At 32.0% G+C, this 21,308-nt stretch overlaps 1 protein-coding gene across 4 annotated transcripts; it reads right to left on the bottom strand.

Moving 5' to 3' along the window:
- Positions 1-19,267, bottom strand: dync1i2b (dynein, cytoplasmic 1, intermediate chain 2b). Of its 4 annotated transcripts, none has more exons than XM_073852271.1 (17): positions 19,137-19,267; positions 16,580-16,688; positions 16,330-16,444; positions 13,933-14,074; positions 11,153-11,212; positions 8,810-8,925; positions 8,642-8,728; positions 8,396-8,558; positions 8,210-8,309; positions 7,974-8,099; positions 5,696-5,842; positions 5,491-5,604; positions 5,258-5,391; positions 5,030-5,174; positions 2,329-2,469; positions 2,133-2,258; positions 1-627 (listed from the first exon to the last, which is right to left on the bottom strand). In XM_073852271.1, exons 2-17 carry the CDS (start codon positions 16,685-16,687, stop codon positions 514-516), a joined length of 1,938 nt encoding a protein of 645 aa, XP_073708372.1. In that variant the 5' UTR covers position 16,688; positions 19,137-19,267; the 3' UTR covers positions 1-513. The 4 variants fall into 4 exon arrangements, with proteins under 4 accessions (XP_073708372.1, XP_073708373.1, XP_073708374.1 ...); XM_073852272.1 differs by having other exon boundaries at positions 13,933-14,023; XM_073852273.1 differs by lacking the exon at positions 11,153-11,212.
- Between the last annotated feature and the right edge of the window lie 2,041 nt (positions 19,268-21,308).

Below are 21,308 nucleotides of genomic sequence, written 5' to 3'. Positions count from 1 at the left end.
GAAGTAAGAACTGAGTTACATGTTTGATTATTACAAACGCACATGTTCAGTCTCCATGAGCTAAAAACAAAAAGCATTTGTTAAAAAGCTATAAATAATCCAATAATGTGAAAGTTTATCAGGAAGGGAATGTTTCAAATATTCCACCTCTTTAAAAAGACATTTCTCCTGTTCCTCAGGTTGCGTCAGTGTCTAAAGATGCTGTACAAGAGTTTGCATAATGGTAGTGGTTAATGTTGCTGTACAGCAAACAAGCCTCCCTTTTCCTCTGAATCTAATCCTAGAAATAGAATAAAACATAATTCCTGCCTGATATAATCTACTTTAACCATTCCATCCCACTACGAATATTACTCCAAAATGTTTAGCAACACTAAGTGCTTCGATTATTATTCTCAAATTTGTCTCTAGAGTTAAAAAAGAGCCAGAGGTTGTCACTAAAGTAATTCAGAGTGGGTGGAGATATGCAAATGCAGAGGACGCGTCATTGGTCAGCAGAGGTTGCTATGGTGATCATGCAGCCAATCGCTGAGCAGCCAGTTCTTCCACGTCCTCACGGTTCTCGTTGATCTCAGTTAGTGTGAGCACAAACCGCGTCCATTCGTCCTGCCGCGGCACTGAGATTTGCTGCGGGACAAACAGCAAAGTGTTTAAATGACAGACCAAACTTCATTTAAAGGTGCCATAGAATTTTAAATTGTTCACTGATATCTACAAAGAGGGTATATGGCATAGGAAAGGGCTAAAATTCTCCAGGTTCATTTACAACACAAGGATTTATCCCTAGTTATGAAATGGTCTGTTGTTACCAAGCGGCAACCTCCCGCTCTCTCTGGCTTAAACTGCAATTCATCAACTGGCCGCTAGAGACTGGCTGCAGAAGACAGTCAATCCCATTGACTCCCCATGTTAAAATGCCCTACTTTACAGCAGAAAAAAACATGTTTACAGCCTGGTTCAAAAAGTGGTTTTGGTCTATATAGCTAATTTCGCCCTTCATGTCAACTGTGAAGGGGGTGAATTTTTTTTATAACTCATCCGTTTAAGTTATATTAAGCCTTAAAGTTCTGCATAATTAAGGGCGTGGCCACTTGAGTGACAGGGGGATTGCCGCTGCTGTCACCACTGTCGCGCTAGGTGGGCGTGGTTTCAGCACCCAGCTCCACCCACGTCCCGCCTCTTTGCCCATTTTGGATTATCCGGGAGTGACGTGCTATGAGGAGATAACAAGATGTCGACGGCAAATCCCGCCCACTATAGGCTTCAAAATCGCTCTTCAGAATCCTACGGGTGACGTCACGGACACTACGTCCATATTTTTTACAGTCTATGGTTATTACCTTATTTGGAAGGCTCATGAATAGTAATGATGAGCTCTGCTCTGATTGGCTGTTTCACAGAGCGGCTCACTTCAGTAGTTGGCATATGGAGGAAAAATATATATTTAATCACAGAGCCCGAGCTGTTATTAATATGTGCTTTATTGAAACTGCCGTTTTGAATGCACGATCATTTTACTTTCACTTTTGTGTTGTCACTTTCACTTATACTACAGCAGCAGTACTTACCACATAATTTTAGATGCTTGTTTGTGATGCTCAGGATCTGTAAATCATTCGCCATCATCCGCGCAGTCATCTCTCCTTACTCTGTTTATGTGGTAAGTGAAATCTTATGTACTGCAATGTAACAGGCTACCGCTTTATTTTATTAGATCGCCTTATTTGTTTTTCTTGCCTTTCTGAGTAAGTTACAGACACCAACCCATCCCTGCACTTAACATCTCCTGTACAACCTGGAACATAACATTTTTTCCCGTGATCTGCCATTTCTGCTATGGTCCTCGCTTTGTTTTTTCACAATAATTTGCAAATGTTGGGGGCGTGACTATAATCGCAGCTCTTACGTTATAGTCTCTGTTATGTTAGGATTAGCCTGTTTTTCCGTGGTCTTTTGCAAATGCCCGATTTATATTAGAAGGAGGAAACGATGGTGTTTGAGACTCATGGTATGTCATGTCCATTTTCTGAACTGTTATTATTCAACTATGCTAAGGTAAATACAGTTTTCCATTCTATGGCCCCTTTATTTGTATTGATAAGTGAAAGTGGTTTCGGTTGTGTCATCCTCACCTCTCCAACGTCGTAAATGTGCACCTGGCCTTCAGAGTCACCGACGGCCACCTCTCGTCCCGATTGAGCCCAGCGTATGCGGTTCAGCGCAGGGTTTCCCTCCACTGTTACACTTGCTGTGGGAACCTGAAGCAGCAGATAATTATTTAAGATTTGTGTGTTTGTTCAGGTTTTATTTCTAGGAGATATTTTGTACCTCAGTTTCATTGTTGAGGTTCCATAGGTCCAAATGTCCAACTCCGTCCACACAGGCAAACAGAGCGGGGTGTGTGGGAGACCACATGACGTCGTACACGTAGTCTGAGTTGTCCTCGAAAGAGTACAAAGGCTTGTTGTTCTGTAGGAGAGAGACAGACTGATCAGCATTGTTATTGTTGACTAAAACTATTCAAATTTTCAGAAATAAAGCAGATATTATATAAAATGAACATATTCAATTAAAAATTACATTTAGTTTAAGGTTATAAATTTAAAGTTTAAGGTTCCAAAATTATTTTAAATTACTCATAACTGAAATAAAAATAAAGTGATTCAAACAGATCAGTGTTTTTGTTAAAAAAGTTAAATGAAATAACTAAATAAAATGATAAATATTCAATAAAAACTTAAATATAAATTAAAAACTGAAATAAAGTAAGTACTAAAACTACTAAATCTGAAATAAAATAAAATAAAATAAATAACACTGAAATTAAATGTAACTCTTCAATAAAAACCTCTAAAACACTAAATGGAAATTAGAAACTGGAATAAAATAAGTTGAAGAACTAAAATCACTAAATCTGAAATAAAAATAAAATTAAATAAGGCTGGAATTAAACGCAAATATTTAATAAAAACTTTAAAAACCATAAATAAAAATTAGAAACTAGAATAAAGTAAGTTGAAGTATCAAAATGTCTAAATCTGAAAGAAAAAGAAAATTTAACAAAACTGAAATGAAATGTAAACCTTCAATAAAAACTTTAAAAAAACGTAACTGAAAATTAGAAACTGTAATAAAGTAAGTTGAAGTACTAAAATTACTAAATCAGAAATAAAAAAAAGACATTTAAATAAAACTTAAATTAAATTTAAACGTTCAATAAAAACTTTAAAAATCTTAAATGAAAATTAAAAACATGAATAAAGTGAGTTGAAGTACTAAAATGACTAGATCTGAAATAAAAATTAAATTAAATAAGAATACAATTAAATGCAAACTGGAATAAAGTTGAAGTATTAAAATGACTTAATCTAAAACAAAAATTGTATTAAATAAAACTAAAATTAACTGTAAAACCTCAATAAAAATGTAAAAAAAAAAAAAAAAACGTAATATACATAACTAATAACTTCATTTGGACAACTTTTAACATGATTTTCTCAATATTTTGATGTTTCTGCACCCACAGATTTTCAGTAGTTGAACCATACATACATTCTATCAATAGAAAGTTAAAAAAATTGACCCTTATGATTGGTTTTGTGGTCCAGGGTCACAAATGTGACCCTGCACCACAAAACCAGTCTTAAAGGAACTGTATGTAGGATTGTGGTCAAAACTGGTACTGCAATCACTTTCAAAATACTGTAGAACGGTGTATCCCCTCCCCCTCCACCCTGACTCGAGGTTGCCAGCTAAGCTGCAGGATCCAGCAGGAACGTAGGCTGCTACAAGGAGCTTCCAATGGCAAGTGACGAGTCCTACACAGTATTTTTTTTTCTTCTGTTAATTATGTTTATGCTTCACGAAAGATGTTTTGCGAAGTAATTATGTATCGCAAAAATTTACTAATGGCGATTAGCCAAATATTTCGTAAAGATGTACTGTAATACCACATTTCAGTCGGAACATAGATTGATTTCATACCTGCTAGTGGTGCGATATAAAGCTTTTTATGAACGCATTTAGCACGGGCGACCGTGGAAAATCCACTGTTTACGGAAGCAAAGTTAGCCAAACATAGATGAATCTGACCTGTCCAGGAGAAAATTAGCAACATTGGCGTCTGTCTTCAAATTCTTCTCCATTTTCAGCCGTCTCCATCTTTCAAAGGCATCTCCTATACAGATCCTTGTTTTATTTCGGACTTTGTCACGACGTATTTCGGATTCATAACGAGGTCTTTTAGGTTTCATAACGTTATACATGTTTTATCCGACACGTTCGTAGCTGCAGCTGAGCTGGCAACCCGGATGACGAAACTCTACTGACTTCGTGATTAGTAGATAGCTGGAGGGTGGAGCCTCAGACCAAAACACAAAATGACAACAATAACATCAGTTGTGGGCTGCAACTTTCACTTTTAAATGACAATATCCTGGCCGGACCACTGTTGTCAGTGATATAAGTATTTGAAATGAACATGATTTCTTAATGTCTAGTGACATATCAGGGCCATTTTATGATTAACTGAAATAAATTTCTTACATACGGTTCCTTTAAGTCGCTGGGGTATATTTGTAGCAATAGCCAAAAATACATTGCATGGGTCAAAATTTTTGATTTTTCTTTTATGCCAAAATCATTAAGAAATTAAGTAAAGTTCATGTTCCATGAAGATTTTTTTGTAAAATTCCTACTGTAAACATATCAAAATGTAATTTTTGATTTGTAAACTGCATTGTTAAGAACCTAATTTGGACAACTTTAAAGGTGATTTTCTCAGTCTTTTTGATTTTTTTGCATCCTCAGATTTCTGATTTCAAATAGATGTATCTCAGCCAAATATTGTCCTATCCTAACAAACCATACATCAATAGAAAGCTTATTTATTGAGCTTTCATATGATGTATAAATCTCAGTTTTGTCAAATTTAACCTTATGACTGGTTTTGTGGTCCAGGGTCACAAATGATAAAATGATATGAGATAAATAATCTTGGTAGTGTTTATAATAGTGGTGTGTTTGGCACCTTGGTACTCCAGAGTTTGACAGTCCAGTCAAAGGAGGAAGTAACAAACAGGTGAGAGAAGTCGACCGGTCCTGCAGCTGTGTGGCAGTCGAGGCCTGTGATTGGCCCATGATGACCTTCAAACATCTCACTGATGCCCGCTTTGCTACAACACATACACAATGCACAATATAATTCACTTGTGCAGATGTGAAACAGACATAAACAGCTCAGAGCTCACACACTCACCTGCCGTGTCTGCATGCGGTGTAGACGGACCCGTCCTCACTGCCCACCACAAAATTATTAACGTCACCCAGAGGAAATGACATGGAGGTGACGGCCACGGACTTGGACTGTCTGAACACCAGCTCTAGGCTGTCCTGCACATTTTTAGAAAGGTATATTAAATTACCTTTAATATAGCTAGACAGCATTTCTCTAACTGTGCTAGGGCAGTCAAAGGGAGTAATGTGTGTTACCTGTGGTGTGGACAGCATGTCCAGACTCCAGGAGCACATCTTGCCATCAGTGGAGATGCTGATGAGATTGTGAGCGTTCTGTGTCCCCACCACATTCACACAGTACACCGGGTGCTGGACACAGACAAACAGAGACAGATGATTGAGAACAGTGTAGATGAAGATGATGCAGATGTTAAAGACGAGTCTGTGTGAGTGTGTGTACCGTGTGAGCTGAGGCTGAGAGTGGCGTCCTCTGAACAGGGGTGCGTTTGTTACTGCGGTTGTCCCACAGAACAATCTGACCCGAGTATGTGCCTCCAACCACCAGATTAGGGTGAAACTGTGCAAACGCTGCTGACATCACTGCGGACTGAACAAACACACATATAACATGAGACACGTGACACTCTACATAACTATATGCTATTATATGCTGATACAACTGTTTGAAAATCTGGAATCTAAGGGTGCAAAAAAATCTAAATATTGAGAAAATCACCTTTAAAGTTGTCCAAATGAAGTTCTTAGCAATGCATATTACTAATCAAAAATTAAGTTTTGATATATTTATGGTAGAGAATTTACTAAATATCTTCATGGAACATGATCTTTACTTAATATCCTAATGATTTTTGGAATAAAACAAAAAAATTGAATTTTGCCCCATACAATGTATTATTCCTACAAATATACCCGTGCTACCTATGACTAGGTTTTGTAGTCCAGGGTCACATATGAAACAAAAATATGAGAAAATAAAAATATTCTATTTTATAAAATAAACTGACTAATTGAGTAATATTAAAACCATTAAAATATTTAGTTTGGTATGTACTTCATGCATTTATTTTAATTAATTTTAATTAGTCCATTAATTCTCCAAACCACTTGTGATCTTAATTAATTGATTTTTATTTATTTATTTATCATTTTAATAAATTTCTTTATTTGTTTGTTTATTCATGCAATGATTTTATTCATTCATTCATTCTCCAAATCACTTGTGATCTTAATTCACTAATTTTAATCATTTATTTTATTTTAATAAGTTTACTTAAAAATAGTTTGCTTATTCATGCATTTATTTTAATTAGTCATCCATCTGTTCCCCAAACCCCTTGTGATCTTAATTCACAGATTTACTTTTATTTTATTTATTTATTTTAATAACTTTAATAAGTTTGTTTATTAGTGGATTTATTTTATATCATTTTAATTAGCCATCCATCCTTTCTCTAAACCACTTGATATTAATTGATATTTATTTTTTATTTTTATTTTATTTTAATAACTTTAATAAATTAGTTTATTTATTAATGCATTAATTTTAATTAGTCATCCATTCATTCTCCAAAACACTTGTGATCATAATTCACAGATTTACTTTTATTTATTTATTATTAATTAATTTAATTTAATTTTGATAATTTTAATTAATACGTTTGTTTATTTGTTTATTCATGCATTTATTTTAATTCATATTAATTAGTCATCAATCTATTCTCCAAACCACTTGTGATCTTAATTAACCAATTTATTTTATTTTATTTATTTTAATGACTTTAATTAGTTTATTTGTTTTTTGTTTTTAATTAGTCATCCATCCTTTCTCTTAACCACTTGTAATATTAATTAATATTTATTTATGTATATATTTTTATTATTTTAATAACTGTAATAAATTAGTTTGTTTATTCATGCATTTATTTTAATTAGTCATCCATTCATTCTCCAAAGCACTTGTGATCTTAATTCACTAATTTTATTCATTTATTTTATTTTAATAAATTTACTTAAAAATAGTTTGCTTATTCATGCATTTATTTTAATTAGTCATCTGTTCCCCAAACCCCTTGTGATCTTAATTCACAGATGTACTTTTATTTTATTTATTTATTTTAATAACTTCTATTAATAAGTTTGTTTATTAGTGCATTTATTTTATATCATTTTAATTAGTCATCCATTCATTCTCCAAAGCATCTTAATTCACTGATTTACTTATATTCATTTATTTATTCATTTTAATTTTAATAACTTTAATTTATAAGTTTAAGTTAATAAGTTTGTTTGTTTATTAATGCATTTATTTTAATTAATTTTAATTAGTCATCTATCCTTTCTCTAATCCACTTGTGATATTAATTAATTTATAAAAAATTATCACTTTAATAAACTTGTTTCTTTATAATATTGCATTATGCAGTATTTATACATTAATTTTATTTAGCTATCCATTCATTCTCCAAACCACTTGTGATCTTAATTACCTGATTTTTTCATTATCATTTAATTTTTTAACATATATTTATTCATTTAAATGAATCTATTCATCCATTAAACCAGCTTAATTTATTTATTTTTTATTTGTTTATTACCGTTAATTGTTAATAATCCATCTATCCTCCAATCTTAATTTTAATTCATTTGAATTACTTATGATTATTAATTTAATTATTTATTATTTTAATGTATTTAGAAACATGCATAAAGCTCATCACCTGGCAGTGGAAGACATATTCCGGTGTGGTTTTCTTATATTTCATGTTCCAGACGAGAGCCACACCATCAGGCTCATGCGGAGCATCTTCATTGCTGCTGTAGGACGCCACCAGCAGCTCAGGGTACTAATGGGAATGACAGAAAGCAAGAAAAGAGAGGAAAACGTCACTGAAACAGTCATAAAATGCAGTGTTACACACTTTCGGTCACAGAACAGAGTTCCATGATCATGTACCTGCGGTGACCAGTCCAGACAGGTGACGACTCTGTGTTTAGACCAGCGCTCGTCCGCAAACTGTCTATTCAGGGAGAGTTTGGCTCCAGCCTGAGACTCTCTGAAACAAACACAGTACAACAACGACAAATGACAGCATCGCACAACAAAGACAAACCACATCTGCTAACGGATAAACTCACTCACCCCTCTTTATCCTGAAGGTCTCGTCCGCTGTAGTCAAAAAACACATCCACGTGTTCGGAGAGAGCGCGCTCCACGATACGAGAGCTGTGGTCAAAGAAAGTCATGAACTCCTCCGAGTGAAGAATCTGCTGTTTCTCTTCCTCCGTCAGCTCATGAGGGGGCGCTACACTCAGAAAGAGTTTCCTCCATCAGTTGAAAAGCTAGTACTCAGATGATTTCTTGTTTAGCTATGTTTGAGAGCACTACCTTCCTCTTCTTCTTTCTGAGAGTCTTTCTCCTCTTGATGCTCCAGAACAGGTTGAGTCACTGCTAAGTCTTCGTCCTCCTCCTCATCTGCAGACAGCAGTGAAAGAGTTTAGTTTCATACACACACACACTGATGCATTAAAGAAAAGCAGTGTGTGTGTGATTTACCATCTTTGTGATGGGTCTGTGTGGGCGTCTGGGTCTCTTTTGTGTACGACACCAGCTCTTTGGGTGGGAAGTCCACCTGCGTGACCTTTGACATGCCCAGTTTCAATGGGCCACGTCTGCAGAAAATACAGATGCTTATGTTTAGACCGAAAAAAAAAATCAATAATTACATGTAAAAATAAATAAATAAACAATCAATCTTTTTTTTAAATGAAAAGTAATAAAAACAATAACAACCAAAAAAAATTATTAATTAAATTACAAAAATTAAATATAGTAAAAACAATAAATAAACAATAAAAAAAATTTAATGAAATAAAACATACATAAAAAGAAATAAGTTTTAAAAAGTAAAAATAATTCATTAATGAATTATTTAATAAAAAATGAATTTGTTCAAATTAATAGGTTAAAACTAACAAATCGAAAATTATCAATAATTAAATCAAATGTAATAAATAATTACATTTAAAATGCATAAATAAACAAACAGCACACAGGAATCCTAGAAATTCATAAACGTCTATCTGCTGAGGGGTAATAATATAAAAATGCAAAAATTAAATATAGTAAATAAAACATACATTAATAAAACTAAATCAATAAACTAATAATAGAAATTTTAAAAAGTAAAATTAATCCATTAATAAATTATTTAATAATAACATGAATTTGTTCAAATGAATGAATTAAAATAAATAATTAAATTAAATTAATAATTACATTTAAAATGCATAAATAAATTAACAGCACATAGGAAACCTAGAAATTCATTAAAATCTATCTGCTGAGGGGTGATAATATAAATGATAAACAATACATAAATTACAAAAATTAAATATAGTAAAAACAATAAAAAATTAAACTAATTAATTAAAATAAAACATAAATAAATGAATAAATAAATAAAAATTCAAATATCAATAGAGTAATTAATTATTTAATAAAAAATTTAATAGTTAAAAACAATTCATAAATTAAACTAAATAAAACATACATAAATAAAAAACAAATAAATAAACAAATAATATAATTTTTTAAGAAAGTAAAATTAATCCATTAATGAATTTTAAAAAAGGATTTGGTAAAATTAATAAATTAAAACTAATAAATAAAAAAATATAAATAATTAGATTAAAAATAATAAATTATTACATTTAAAATGCATAAATAAATAAATAGGAAACCCAGAATTTCATAATAATCCATCAACAGAGGGGTTGATAATATAAATGACAAACAATAAATAAATTACAAAAATGAAAAAAATTGTAAAACCAATAAATGACAAAACAAATTAATTAAAATAATTAAAACATACATAAATAACAATAAATAATTAACTGAATCAAAAAACTATACAAACACATCACCATTAAAAATAATAGAATTTTTTTTTTAAAAGTAAAATGAATCCAATAATGAATTATTTTTTTTTTAATAATTCCTAAATTATAATAAAATAATTAATAATTAAATATAGTAAATAATTACATTTAAAATGCTTAAATAAACAAACAGCATGCAGAAAACACAGAAATTCATAAAAATCCATATGCTGAGGGTTGATAATATAAATGATACTATAAATAAATTACAATAAATAACTTAATCAAAAGAATTAAAAAATAAATAAACAATTGAATACAAAAATACATTAATTATTTAATTAAAAATGAATTTGTTAAGAATAATTAATAAAATAAAATTAACCATTAAATTTAAATATAACAGATAATTACATTTAAAACACATAAATAAATAAACAAACAGCACACAGGAAACCCAGAAATTCATAAAAATGAATAAAATGATAAAATGTCGACAAAGTCAGTATGTGAATTACAGGTTTAAGGGAGGCTTGAACCTGCGCAAGGATGTCAAAACAAAAGATTAAGGGAGCCTTATAAAATATTGTAAATGCTAAACTAAATTTAGTTTAGTGACAGTAGGGTGTCTGAATGCTTTCCAGTGGATAATCAGATCGTACAGCACAGTGACAAATCATGGCTCACTCTACCTGGACTCTCTGTTTAATCACAAGCACAAGTGGGTGGAGTGTAATGGAAGCATGTTCGAAAACATAATTTTTTCAATTCTAAAGACAGCATTTAGTTAGCAATGCTTGGGGTGTCAAGGGGAAATGTAATGCACATTGTAATCTCACAATGCACTATTTGGTTCACCATGACCATCCAGAAGATTGAGGGGACAAATGTAAGACAGAAGGATAAATGAAGCAGTGGCTGGGTAACAGAAGAAGAGAATGCAGGTAAAGCACAGCAGGAGTGATGGTTAATGAGAGAGAGAGAGAGAGAGAGAGAGAGAGAGAGAGAGCAGTACCCGAGCTGAGAGTCTGAATGGAGCAGTAGAGTAGAGGGGTCAGAATCCCAATGAAGAGTCCTGTTAGAGACACACACACACAAACAGGTAGACACGCATGCAGACAGTTACACAGGAGAGCAGTTATAAGAGTCGCTGTTATACACTAATATACATGTGCATGCACACACACGCTTCAGATGAGCTTCACATACAGCACTACACAATGCAATACAGAGAAACTCACATCTGTAATTAATTCAGATGATATGCATGTCTTTAATAAAGCTGAGCAATTTAAACGTGTGATGGTTGAAAAGTGTAGACTGGTTTTGTTGTACCAGGTCCACCGATGGAGAAATGCATTTAGAAGGTATTACATTCCCAATTTTTTTTGTACATTTTCATGTTTTAACATTATAATAGGCCTTATGCTTTAAAAAAAATAAAAGCTTAACCTTTGGTTTCACAGACAAGGCTTAAGCCTAGTCCCAGACTAAATTGTAAGTCTAAACTGTGTCAACTGAAGGGAAACTTGCACTGGTTGATCTTAAAATATATCAATGCCTTTGTTTTGTCTCAATATGCACACGAGTAATGAAATCATTTAAATGATCCTGGTTAGGCTAAACCCAGTCTGTGAAACCAGGCCTTAAAGATATACATTTTCAGACTTTCAAGATGTGAAAATCAGGGTTGCAGTAAATTTCAGACACATTCCAGAAATTCTGGAAACTTTCCAGGATTTTTTGGAACCTTCCTGGGATTTTTCCACCACTTTGCAACCCTATGAAAATGATATGAGTACTAAATGTACTGCATACAATCATAGATATTTTGAGATAATTTTAACTAAAACTCAAAACTTCAGTTTAATCGTTGCCTCACTTTTTTAGTAAAATCAAAATAGTGAGAAAAGCGACAACCTTCACTGAGGAGTTTATTGCACTTTTTCCAACAGAAATTACTGATAAAAAATAATTTTGAGTTATTAAATTAATAAAAATGACAGACAATGTTGTGACAAATTATAAGAATGGGAAACAAGATGAAAAGATGTTAAAACATTATGATGAAAACAGATTTACGGTGAAACATGAAGTAATGTGAAATGCAGAGCATGAAGCGAAGTTTAGTTGTTTATGCTTGCCAGGCATCAGTAAAATAATGATCTATGTTTTACATTGTGAAGCTGCTTTTAAATTATTTATGTTTTGAATAATAAAAAAAAAATCATTAAAATAATAATTTATATAATTTATTATATGTGACCCTGGACCACAAAACCAGTCATAAGGTTAAATTTTACAAAACTGAGATGTATACATCACATGAAAGCTCAATAAATAAGCTTTCTATTGATGTATGGTTTGTTAGGATAGGACAATATTTGGCTGAGATACATCTATTTGAAAATCTAGAATCTGAGAGTGCAAAAAAATCTAAATACTGAGAAAATCACCTTTAAAGTTGTCCAAATTAAGTTCTTAACAATGCATATTACTAATCAAAAATTACATTTTGATATATTTATAGTAGGAATTTTGCAAAAAATCTTCATGGAACATGATCTTTACTTAATTTCCTAATGATTTTTGGCATAAAAGAAAAATCAATAATTTTGACCCATACCATGTATTTTTGGCTATTGCTACAAATATACCCCAGCGACTTAAGACTGGTTTTGTGGTCCAGGGTCACATATTATTATTTAATTCACTTAGATAAAAACAGGCATTATTACATAGTATATTAATGTATAAACAATATTTTAATTGAATTTCAAGTAAAATAAAGAAGTCTCTTCTGCTCATTAAAGCTGCATTTCTTTGATCATTTTTTGAACTTGTAATATTGTGAAAACTTATTACAATTTAAAAGAACTGCTTTCTATTTAAATATATTTTAAAGTGTAATTTATTCCTGTGATCAAACCTGAATTTTTTTGCATCATTACTCTAGTCTTCAGTGTCACATGATCCTTCAGAAATCATTCTAATGTGCTGATTTACTGCTCGAGAAACATTTCTGATTAATATTAGTTAAAAACAGCTGTGCTGCTTTTTTTTTTTGTGGAATGATACATTTCCAGGATTCTTTGATAAAAAGAAAGTTCAAAACTAACAGCTTATTTGAAAATCAAATGTAAAGTCACTTTTCTTCAGTTTAATGTATCTTTGTTGAATAAATCCAGTCATTTTAATTACTTTTTCCAAGTAGTAAAGTAACGCATTACTTTTTAATTGACAAGAAAATATCTGAGTTACTTCTTCAAATAAGTAACACCTGTTACTGTTTCCCCCTGCTGACCTTCAATGATCCAATTCATCCACACTAATAAGCAAAAATTACTCAAAATAATCTAACATTTTTTTAATTATTATAAAAAAAATAATAATAAAAAAATAATCTAACATTTGTTTTCTTTTTTTATTGCTGAAGAGTTGACATTTTTTCTTCTGCGGTCTACGGTACAGACGTGAATTTACTTTTCTCTAAGCCTGAGGCTTTTGGTGTAAAAAGGCTTTTACATTTGCCAAAAATAGAACTTTTTATATTAAAAACAAACAAGGAAGCCCTGCCCAGATTTAAAAAGTAACGCAAAAGTAACCTAACGCATTACTTACCATAAAAAGAAACTAAGTAACGTAATTAGTTAATTTTTAAGGAGTAACTCAATATTGTAATGCATTTCTTTTAAAAGTAACTTTCCCCAACACTGTATACAGTTATGTTGATATAAAAGTACTCATACCTTGACATAAGATCTCAGATGTCAGTGTACACTTGTGAAATCTCACCTCGGCCCCGTGCCGCCGTCTCCTGAGTCCTGGCTGCCCGTTTCGCTGGGTGTGCCCACTGATTTGGCAGAGGGGGACATGGGAGGGGGGACTAAATAGTGAAACAGACACGTATCCTCTGTTACCACACGCAGAGGTTGCACTACGTACACACACATCCACATGTGCAAGCAAAGCGAAGGGGATGTTTGTAACAAAAACACATGAAAATGAACACAAAAGATAAATAAAAAAGTAGGTAAGCAACAAAAAGCGAGAGCAGGGTGGTTGTAATAATCACGATGAAGCAGCAAAATCAAAGAGGATTGTGGTAAAAAAAAAAGAGAAGACAAAAAGGACAGTGGTTAATATTCATGCAGGATCCACATGCGTTAAAAAGACATCAGTGCTCATTCCAAACCAAATTATTATTTAACAAAGAAAAAATAAATAATGATGAAATGGATAACATTACAGATTAAGAAAATTGCTTTATCTTTAAAGTTTTGGGATTTTGTCAGCTGGTCAGAATAGGTGAGCGACTAACCAACCAGCTAAACCAGCTTAAGCAGGTTTAGATAGGTCATATCATATGTGACCCTGGAGCAAAAACAAGTCTTAAGTAGCACAGGTATATTTGTAGCAATAGCCAAATATACATTGTAAAATATGTATTAAGTAAATAAGAAGAAATATTAACCCTTGTGCATTGTTCACATTTACTACCCTCTCGTTATGTTCGTGGATGAAAACATCCACTAAATTAAACTGCTGTAAAAATTTATCAGATAAATATTTTTTTTTAATTTTTTTGCATAAATCTGTTAATCAACCTCAGTCCTGATCAATATAAATAATATAAAAGGTCAATATATCAATATAAAAGGTAATTGTGGACTGGATTTTTTTTTTACCTTTTTAACAGTCTTGGACATGTGAAAGATTAGTAAGAAGATTGGTTTTCATGCATTGTTAGTTTTGGCGCAGCATCAGATTTTCACTTTTTCTCCCTCATTTGTTGTTCGTGGTTCTTACTAATCTTTCACATGTCCAAGACTGTTAAAAAGGTTAAAAAAAAATCCAGTCCACAATTACCTTTTATATTGAAAATAAGTCATTTTGTGTGTGTTTTTTTTGGCAATTACAGAGTCAAAATCCTGATTTTTTTCAAAAGATTTGGTAGTTTTGATCAGGACTGAGGTTGATTAACAGATTTATGCAAAAGAAATTTCAAAAAATATTTATCTGATAAATTTTTACAGCAGTTTAATTTAGTGGATGTCTCCATCCACGAACATAACGAGAGGGTAGTAAATTCTCCTTCAAAATATCTTTTGTATTCAGAGGAAAGAAACTCATACAGGTACAAAACAAGTGGAGGGTGAGTAAATGATGATTTTGGGTGAATTATCCCTTTAACGTGTAAACATGTGAGGCATGTGTTAATATGTTAATCTGTCTGATGAACAGAAAAAAGTTCAGAACAAGTCATGGACCTCACATTTCCAGTCTACCAATAGCATTTCTATGACTTTACAAAGAAGGAAAACATATTAACACTCAACACAGCAATGTTAAAGGAGTAGTTCACTTTCAGAACAAAAATTTACAGATAATGTACTCACCCCTTGTCATCCGAGATGTTCATGTCTTTCTTTCTTCAGTCGTAAAGAAATGTTTTTTGAGGAATACATTTCAGGATTTCTCTCCATATAATGGACTTCTATGGTGCCCCTGAGTTTAAACTTCCAAAATGCAGCTTCAAAGGCCTTTAAATGATCCCAGCTGAGGAAGAAGGGTCTTATCTACTGAAACGATCAGTTATTTTCTAAAAATATTTACAATTTATATACTTTTTAATCTCTACACAGAGTACACACAGATCTAGACAAGATGAGCATTTGAGGTTAAAGAATATAAATTGTAATTTTCTTTTTTTAGAAAATATAACCGATCGTTTTGCTTTCTTTGGCTGTGATCGATTAAAGCCCTTTGAAGCTGCATTTTGGAAGTTCAAACTCGGGGGCACCATAGAAGTCCATTATATGGAGAGAAATCCTGAACTGCTTTACTCAAAAAACATACTTTCCTTACGACTGAAGAAAGAAAGACATGAACATCTTGGATGACAAGGGGGTGAGTACATTATCCGTACATTTTTGTTCTGAAAGTGAACTTCTCCTTTAAATAGTTTTCTGTAATGTGAAGCCAATATAATATAAACATATGCCGTTGCGTTTAGTTTAGTGTTTTCTCATTGGAACGGAGGTTTTGAGTTCTGAAATTGACAGAATATTAAAAAAAATAGCATTAAGCTTTTACAAAATAAAAAAAAACTTTTACCTAAGTTGCAGATTACTAGTAAAAAAAGTATGCTTGTTGCTAACACTTATTAGTGACGAAGTTGTTGTTTCGTACCCATGGAGGCGTCTACTATCCCCATGCTCTGCAGCAGAGCCTCTGCCTCCCTCCTCTTCCTGTCCAGATCAGAGTCATCCTGCGGAGGAGACGCTCCCTCCTTTCGTCCATCCAGCTACAGCAGCAGGAGAGAGAGAGAGAGAGAGAGAGAGAGAGAGAGAGAGAGAGAGAGAGAGAGAGAGAGAGAGAGATGTTATTTTAGTATAACAAACACAGACATCAAATCACTGCAGTTAAGACCCCAGCTCACCTCTTTCTTCTTCCGTTCTTCCTCTTTCCTTTTCTTCTCCTCTCTGATCTGGGCCAGTCGTTGTTTCTTTCTCTCTAACTCTGCTTTCAGCTCACTTTTGTCAGACATTCTGTAGACAATTTAAAATTAAATTGAGTATTGTGAAATGTTACATGCTGTATTTATTTGAATCAAAGTACAGCAGTAAAATTTTGAAATATTTTTGCTATATAAAATAACAGTTTTCTATTTGTATACATTTTAAAATGTAATTTAGTCCTGTGATTTCAAGGCTGAATTTTTAAAAATAAAAAATAATTTTTATTTCAGATACATGCTGATCTTATAGGATCTTTCTATTCATCAAAGAATCCTGAAAAAAATGTACTCAACTGTTTTAAATATTGATAATAATAATAAATGTTTTTTGAACAGCAAATCAGCATATCAGAATGATTTCTGAAGGATCATGTGACACTGAAAACTGGAGTAATGATACTGAAAATTCAGCTTTGATCACAGGAATAAATTACATTTTAAAATATATTCAAATAGAAAGCAGTTATTTTAAATAGTAAAAATATATTAATAAATATAAAAAATATAAAATAATATTTACTTGCCATTGCGAGTTTCATTTCATTTTAGCTAAAATGTTATTTATATTGTGTATATTGTGTTTTTGTCATATATATATATATATATATATATATATATATATATATATATATGTATATATATGTATATAGTTTTTTATTTATTTTTATTTATCAGCTTAGGTTACGTTAGTATTTTTAACTCAATTAAATAAAAATTTTCAAATGTAATTTTCAGTAAAGAATATGATTTTTCATTTAGATTCATGCATTTAGCTTTTAGCACTTTTATCCAAAGTGACTTACAAAGTTAACTCTGATTATACCTTTCTTTTCTAATATTTCGTATGTTGTTTTATATCACATGAGCACTCTCTAGTGGTTATTTAGAGAATATCACACACATCCGACGGCGCTGAGGTCATTCTGGTCCACACCACACCCTGCTTCAAAAGCTTAACTCTGCTTTTGACCAAGATAAATCTTTTTTGTGTAGTTTAGTGTTTCAGGGGTTGGGCAAAAGTCAGAAGTTCAGAACTGTCTCCTTTTGATTCGTGAGCATAGACACAAACTACAGATTTTTGACTGAGGTTTGAAGAGGTTAAACATTTAAACATTTTTTTTTATAAAAATTACCATAAAAGGAATTTCAAATATCAATTTCTCAGATGTCCAGGAATTTTCAGCTTTCAAAACATCATTTTGATGAATTATGGCAATTTATTCTCAAATATAGAATACATTAGAATCTATTTACAATGTTAATAATTCTGTCTAATGTTTCTGGAATAGTCTTGTGTGTAAAACAGCATGTTTACGGTTAATAGTTCTGATTTACGAAACATAGTTTATTAATTTCCTTAAATCCAACTGCATTTTAATTACTACCTTAAACTCAAATTTAAATCATAATTCTGTGTTCTCTGCATTTTAAGTTCAACTGTTTTAAATACTGATAACAACAACAACAACAACAATAATAATAATAATAATAATAATAATAATAATAATAATAAATGTTTCTTGAACAGCAAATCAAATCAGCATATTAAAATGATTTCTGAAGGATCATGTGACACAGAAGACTAAAGTAATGATGCTGAAAATATAGCTTTGATCACAGAAATAAATTACATTTAAAAATATATTAAAATAGAAAGTCGTTATTTTAAATAGTAAAAATATTTAACAATATGACTGCTTTTGCTGTATTTTGGATCAAATAAATGCATGCTTGGTGAGCAGAAGATAATTCTGCTACTTGATAATTCTGATAATTGGGATATAATACAATTACAAAAATGAAACAGATAGCACTTTAAAACAGCAAATTGTAACACATTTTAGATCTTATTTTATTTACCTGCCACTGCGTTTAACTTGTTTAATTTTTTTTAGTTTAGTTTAGTTTTTTTACTTCATTCATAATATAAAATAATTTATTACTGATGTTTACTAAAAGACAACTCCATGCCCATATAGCCTGAGAAGAGTTTGTTCAATAACACACACACATAGAAACGGGACACTCCTGTAGAGTCCCGGATGGTCAGTCAATATGGCTGCATAGCGAAAAACCCCGGTGAAAGCTCGCAAACTAGCATAAAATTATTCATTTAATTATTTTTTTAATTACTCATGGGGTCATTAATGACATTTAATGACATTGTTTGAACTCCGCGCTCAGGTCTGAAGCGTATTAACGTTAAATATATCATCTGTCTAGTTGCATCAGCTGTTTATTTATGTTTCTTTATTCTCTAAAGCATTTAAATGTAGGTTTTAAAAACACAATGTATTAGGAATTCATTTTTTACTTTCTTTTAAATTAATTTCAGCAAGATTGAATACGTTATAATGTAAATGACAGTTGAAGCGCACACGTCAGACGGCCTCTCGTGAATCAATGCAGAAACATCGCCGTTAAAAACAGACAATACGCCGAAACCCTAGTCATTAATGAAGAAAAACATTGTTCTTACTTGAAATAAAATGTTAGCGGCTCAGAGTCGTATTGGAGAGGATTATTCTTCTGTCAGCTGACTAATAAGTTATTATCCTCTTTCTCTTGTTGTGACAGCAGCGGCAGCGCTGGCTGAATCTGGGATGCGGCTACGGATGCCGTCTAGTGTTTTTCTCAAACACAGCGGATGAGGCGTTTTGTAAAGTGGCCGCTAGATAGCGCACGTTCACGTAATTGAAGGAAATTCACTGTGGTGAATACATTACAGTTTTTTACAGACGCTAGGACACATTTCTCAACACTTAGGTCACTTTTGCAAAACTCTTCACACAGTGAGCACAACAGAAGTCTATGTGGGCTAAACTGAGGATCAATTATCATTGTTTTGGCACAAAATGCATTCAGTGACTACATCTCTCAAATTTCATGCATTCTTTTCTCACTCAGACACAACAACTGCCAAAATCTCTGTATGTACAGGACATTTTGCACGTGCTTACATACTGTTTTCAAAACTGTTAAACTTATGTTCAAAACAATAACATAATGCAAAACTGAATAAGACAGCAAAGTTCAACAGCAATATTTTATTGAAACATATTTCAAATCTAAAAACGTGAGTAGATTAGCATTACTATTGTATCTGTATCAGTGGATGGTGTGTATACAAATTCTTGTATTTTGGAATTACTTAGTGCAAAAAAAATAAATAAAAATAAACGACATAAAATATTGACGAATTCTGCATCATGTCTGATTCATTCCAGTAACATATATTGCAGTTATAAACAATATATATTGCAATTATAAACAGAGATGTGTCCTTGTTTTACACAAGAAAACACTGTGTAATGCTACATGTTGTTAGTGTTTTTTAGCTCATTGTTTTGTGGGTGACAAAGTGTGTTTGTCGGCTGTCAACCTTTGCTACTTCTGGAAGAAAGAGTTTATTTGAGACCTGAATAAAGTGTTTTGGTAGTTGTAGTGCATTTTGAATGTGAAATGAACTGCTTTGCCAAGCTGAAAGTCGGTTAGGAGAATTGTGTGAAGAGTTTTGCAAAAGTGACCTAAGTATTGAGAAATGTGTCCTAGCGTCTGTAAAAAACTGTAAATACTTACAAAGATTGATTACATTTTGATACATACATAATAATCTAAATGATAACACTAAGATACAAAATACATAGAAACCTAATAAAAATTGCATTATTAACAAAATATTAAGTTTTAAACAAGTTTTGTGCTTTATCAACTCAATCATTCTAGTAATCTCAGAGATAGTAGGGATACATTTTAATTAAAAGATATATAGATTATAGATTATAGACTATATATTATATTATACGTATATGATTTTCTAATATATTAAAACTATACATATAAATATATGTAAAATATGTAATACAGTGTGTGTGTGTGTGTGTGTGTGTGTGTGTGTATTATTTTTATAATATATATAGGCAAACAATATATTTGCTATAATAAGTTTCAGAATTTTAGTAAATATATTTTCTATATTACAAATATGAAAAAATCTTATATTACATATTATTTTCGAATATATAAATATATGTAAAATATGATATATATATAGTGTTTGTGTAACGTTGGAGGAAATGATGAGGAAAAACAGGATCTAAATGCAGTAGTTTATTGGGAATCCGTGATGAAACAACAAAATCCAGAGAAACAGGAACATGCTCAGGAACTCAGACACGGGAAAGAGACAACCATTACACATTTAACAACCGACCAAAAATGGATCTAGCAGGAGGTTTAATCGACCCCGTAAGTGTGCTCTGCAGCATTTTTCAAAATGGCCGCTCCATTGTGCATTATGTGGATGAGTTCATCACATATAGCCACCTGGCATCATGTGATGAGACCATGGTCAAGGAGTGCTTCAGTTCCAACCTACCTGATGAAGACTTCGCCAAACCAGGATCCAGCGGCTTTGTTTCACCCCCAGCATCATCATGGACCCAGTCGACCAACTTCTGCTTCTCCGACAAGGAGATCGCCCCATCGAGGAATATGTTCTCCGTTTCTGTGAGTTGTTGAATAACACACCATTTTTTGATGAAGTTTACTTCAAGGACTTGTTTCGGATGGGACTGAATGAACCTGCTAAATCTATGCTGCCTGGAGGGGAATTCAGATGCCCACTAAGGGACGTTATTCAGTATGCGTT

The sequence above is a fragment of the Garra rufa genome, chromosome 12 (assembly GCF_049309525.1).
Source record: "Garra rufa chromosome 12, GarRuf1.0, whole genome shotgun sequence".
Taxonomy (NCBI): Eukaryota; Metazoa; Chordata; class Actinopteri; order Cypriniformes; family Cyprinidae; genus Garra; species Garra rufa.
Note: the sequence above shows the minus strand (reverse complement) of the source record. Positions and strands in the feature narration are given on the sequence as shown.

Bases quoted from the DNA above. Each gene is read 5' to 3' on its own strand.
- dync1i2b (XM_073852271.1), bottom strand. From the start codon at position 16,687: ATGTCTGACAAAAGTGAGCTGAAAGCAGAGTTAGAGAGAAAGAAACAA. The intron at 16,445-16,579 runs GTGAGCTGGGGT...CTGCTGCTGTAG, and splicing joins AAGAACGGAAGAAGAAAGAG to CTGGATGGACGAAAGGAGGG. The intron at 2,470-5,029 runs GTGCCAAACACA...TCTCTCCTACAG, and splicing joins TCAAACTCTGGAGTACCAAG to AACAACAAGCCTTTGTACTC.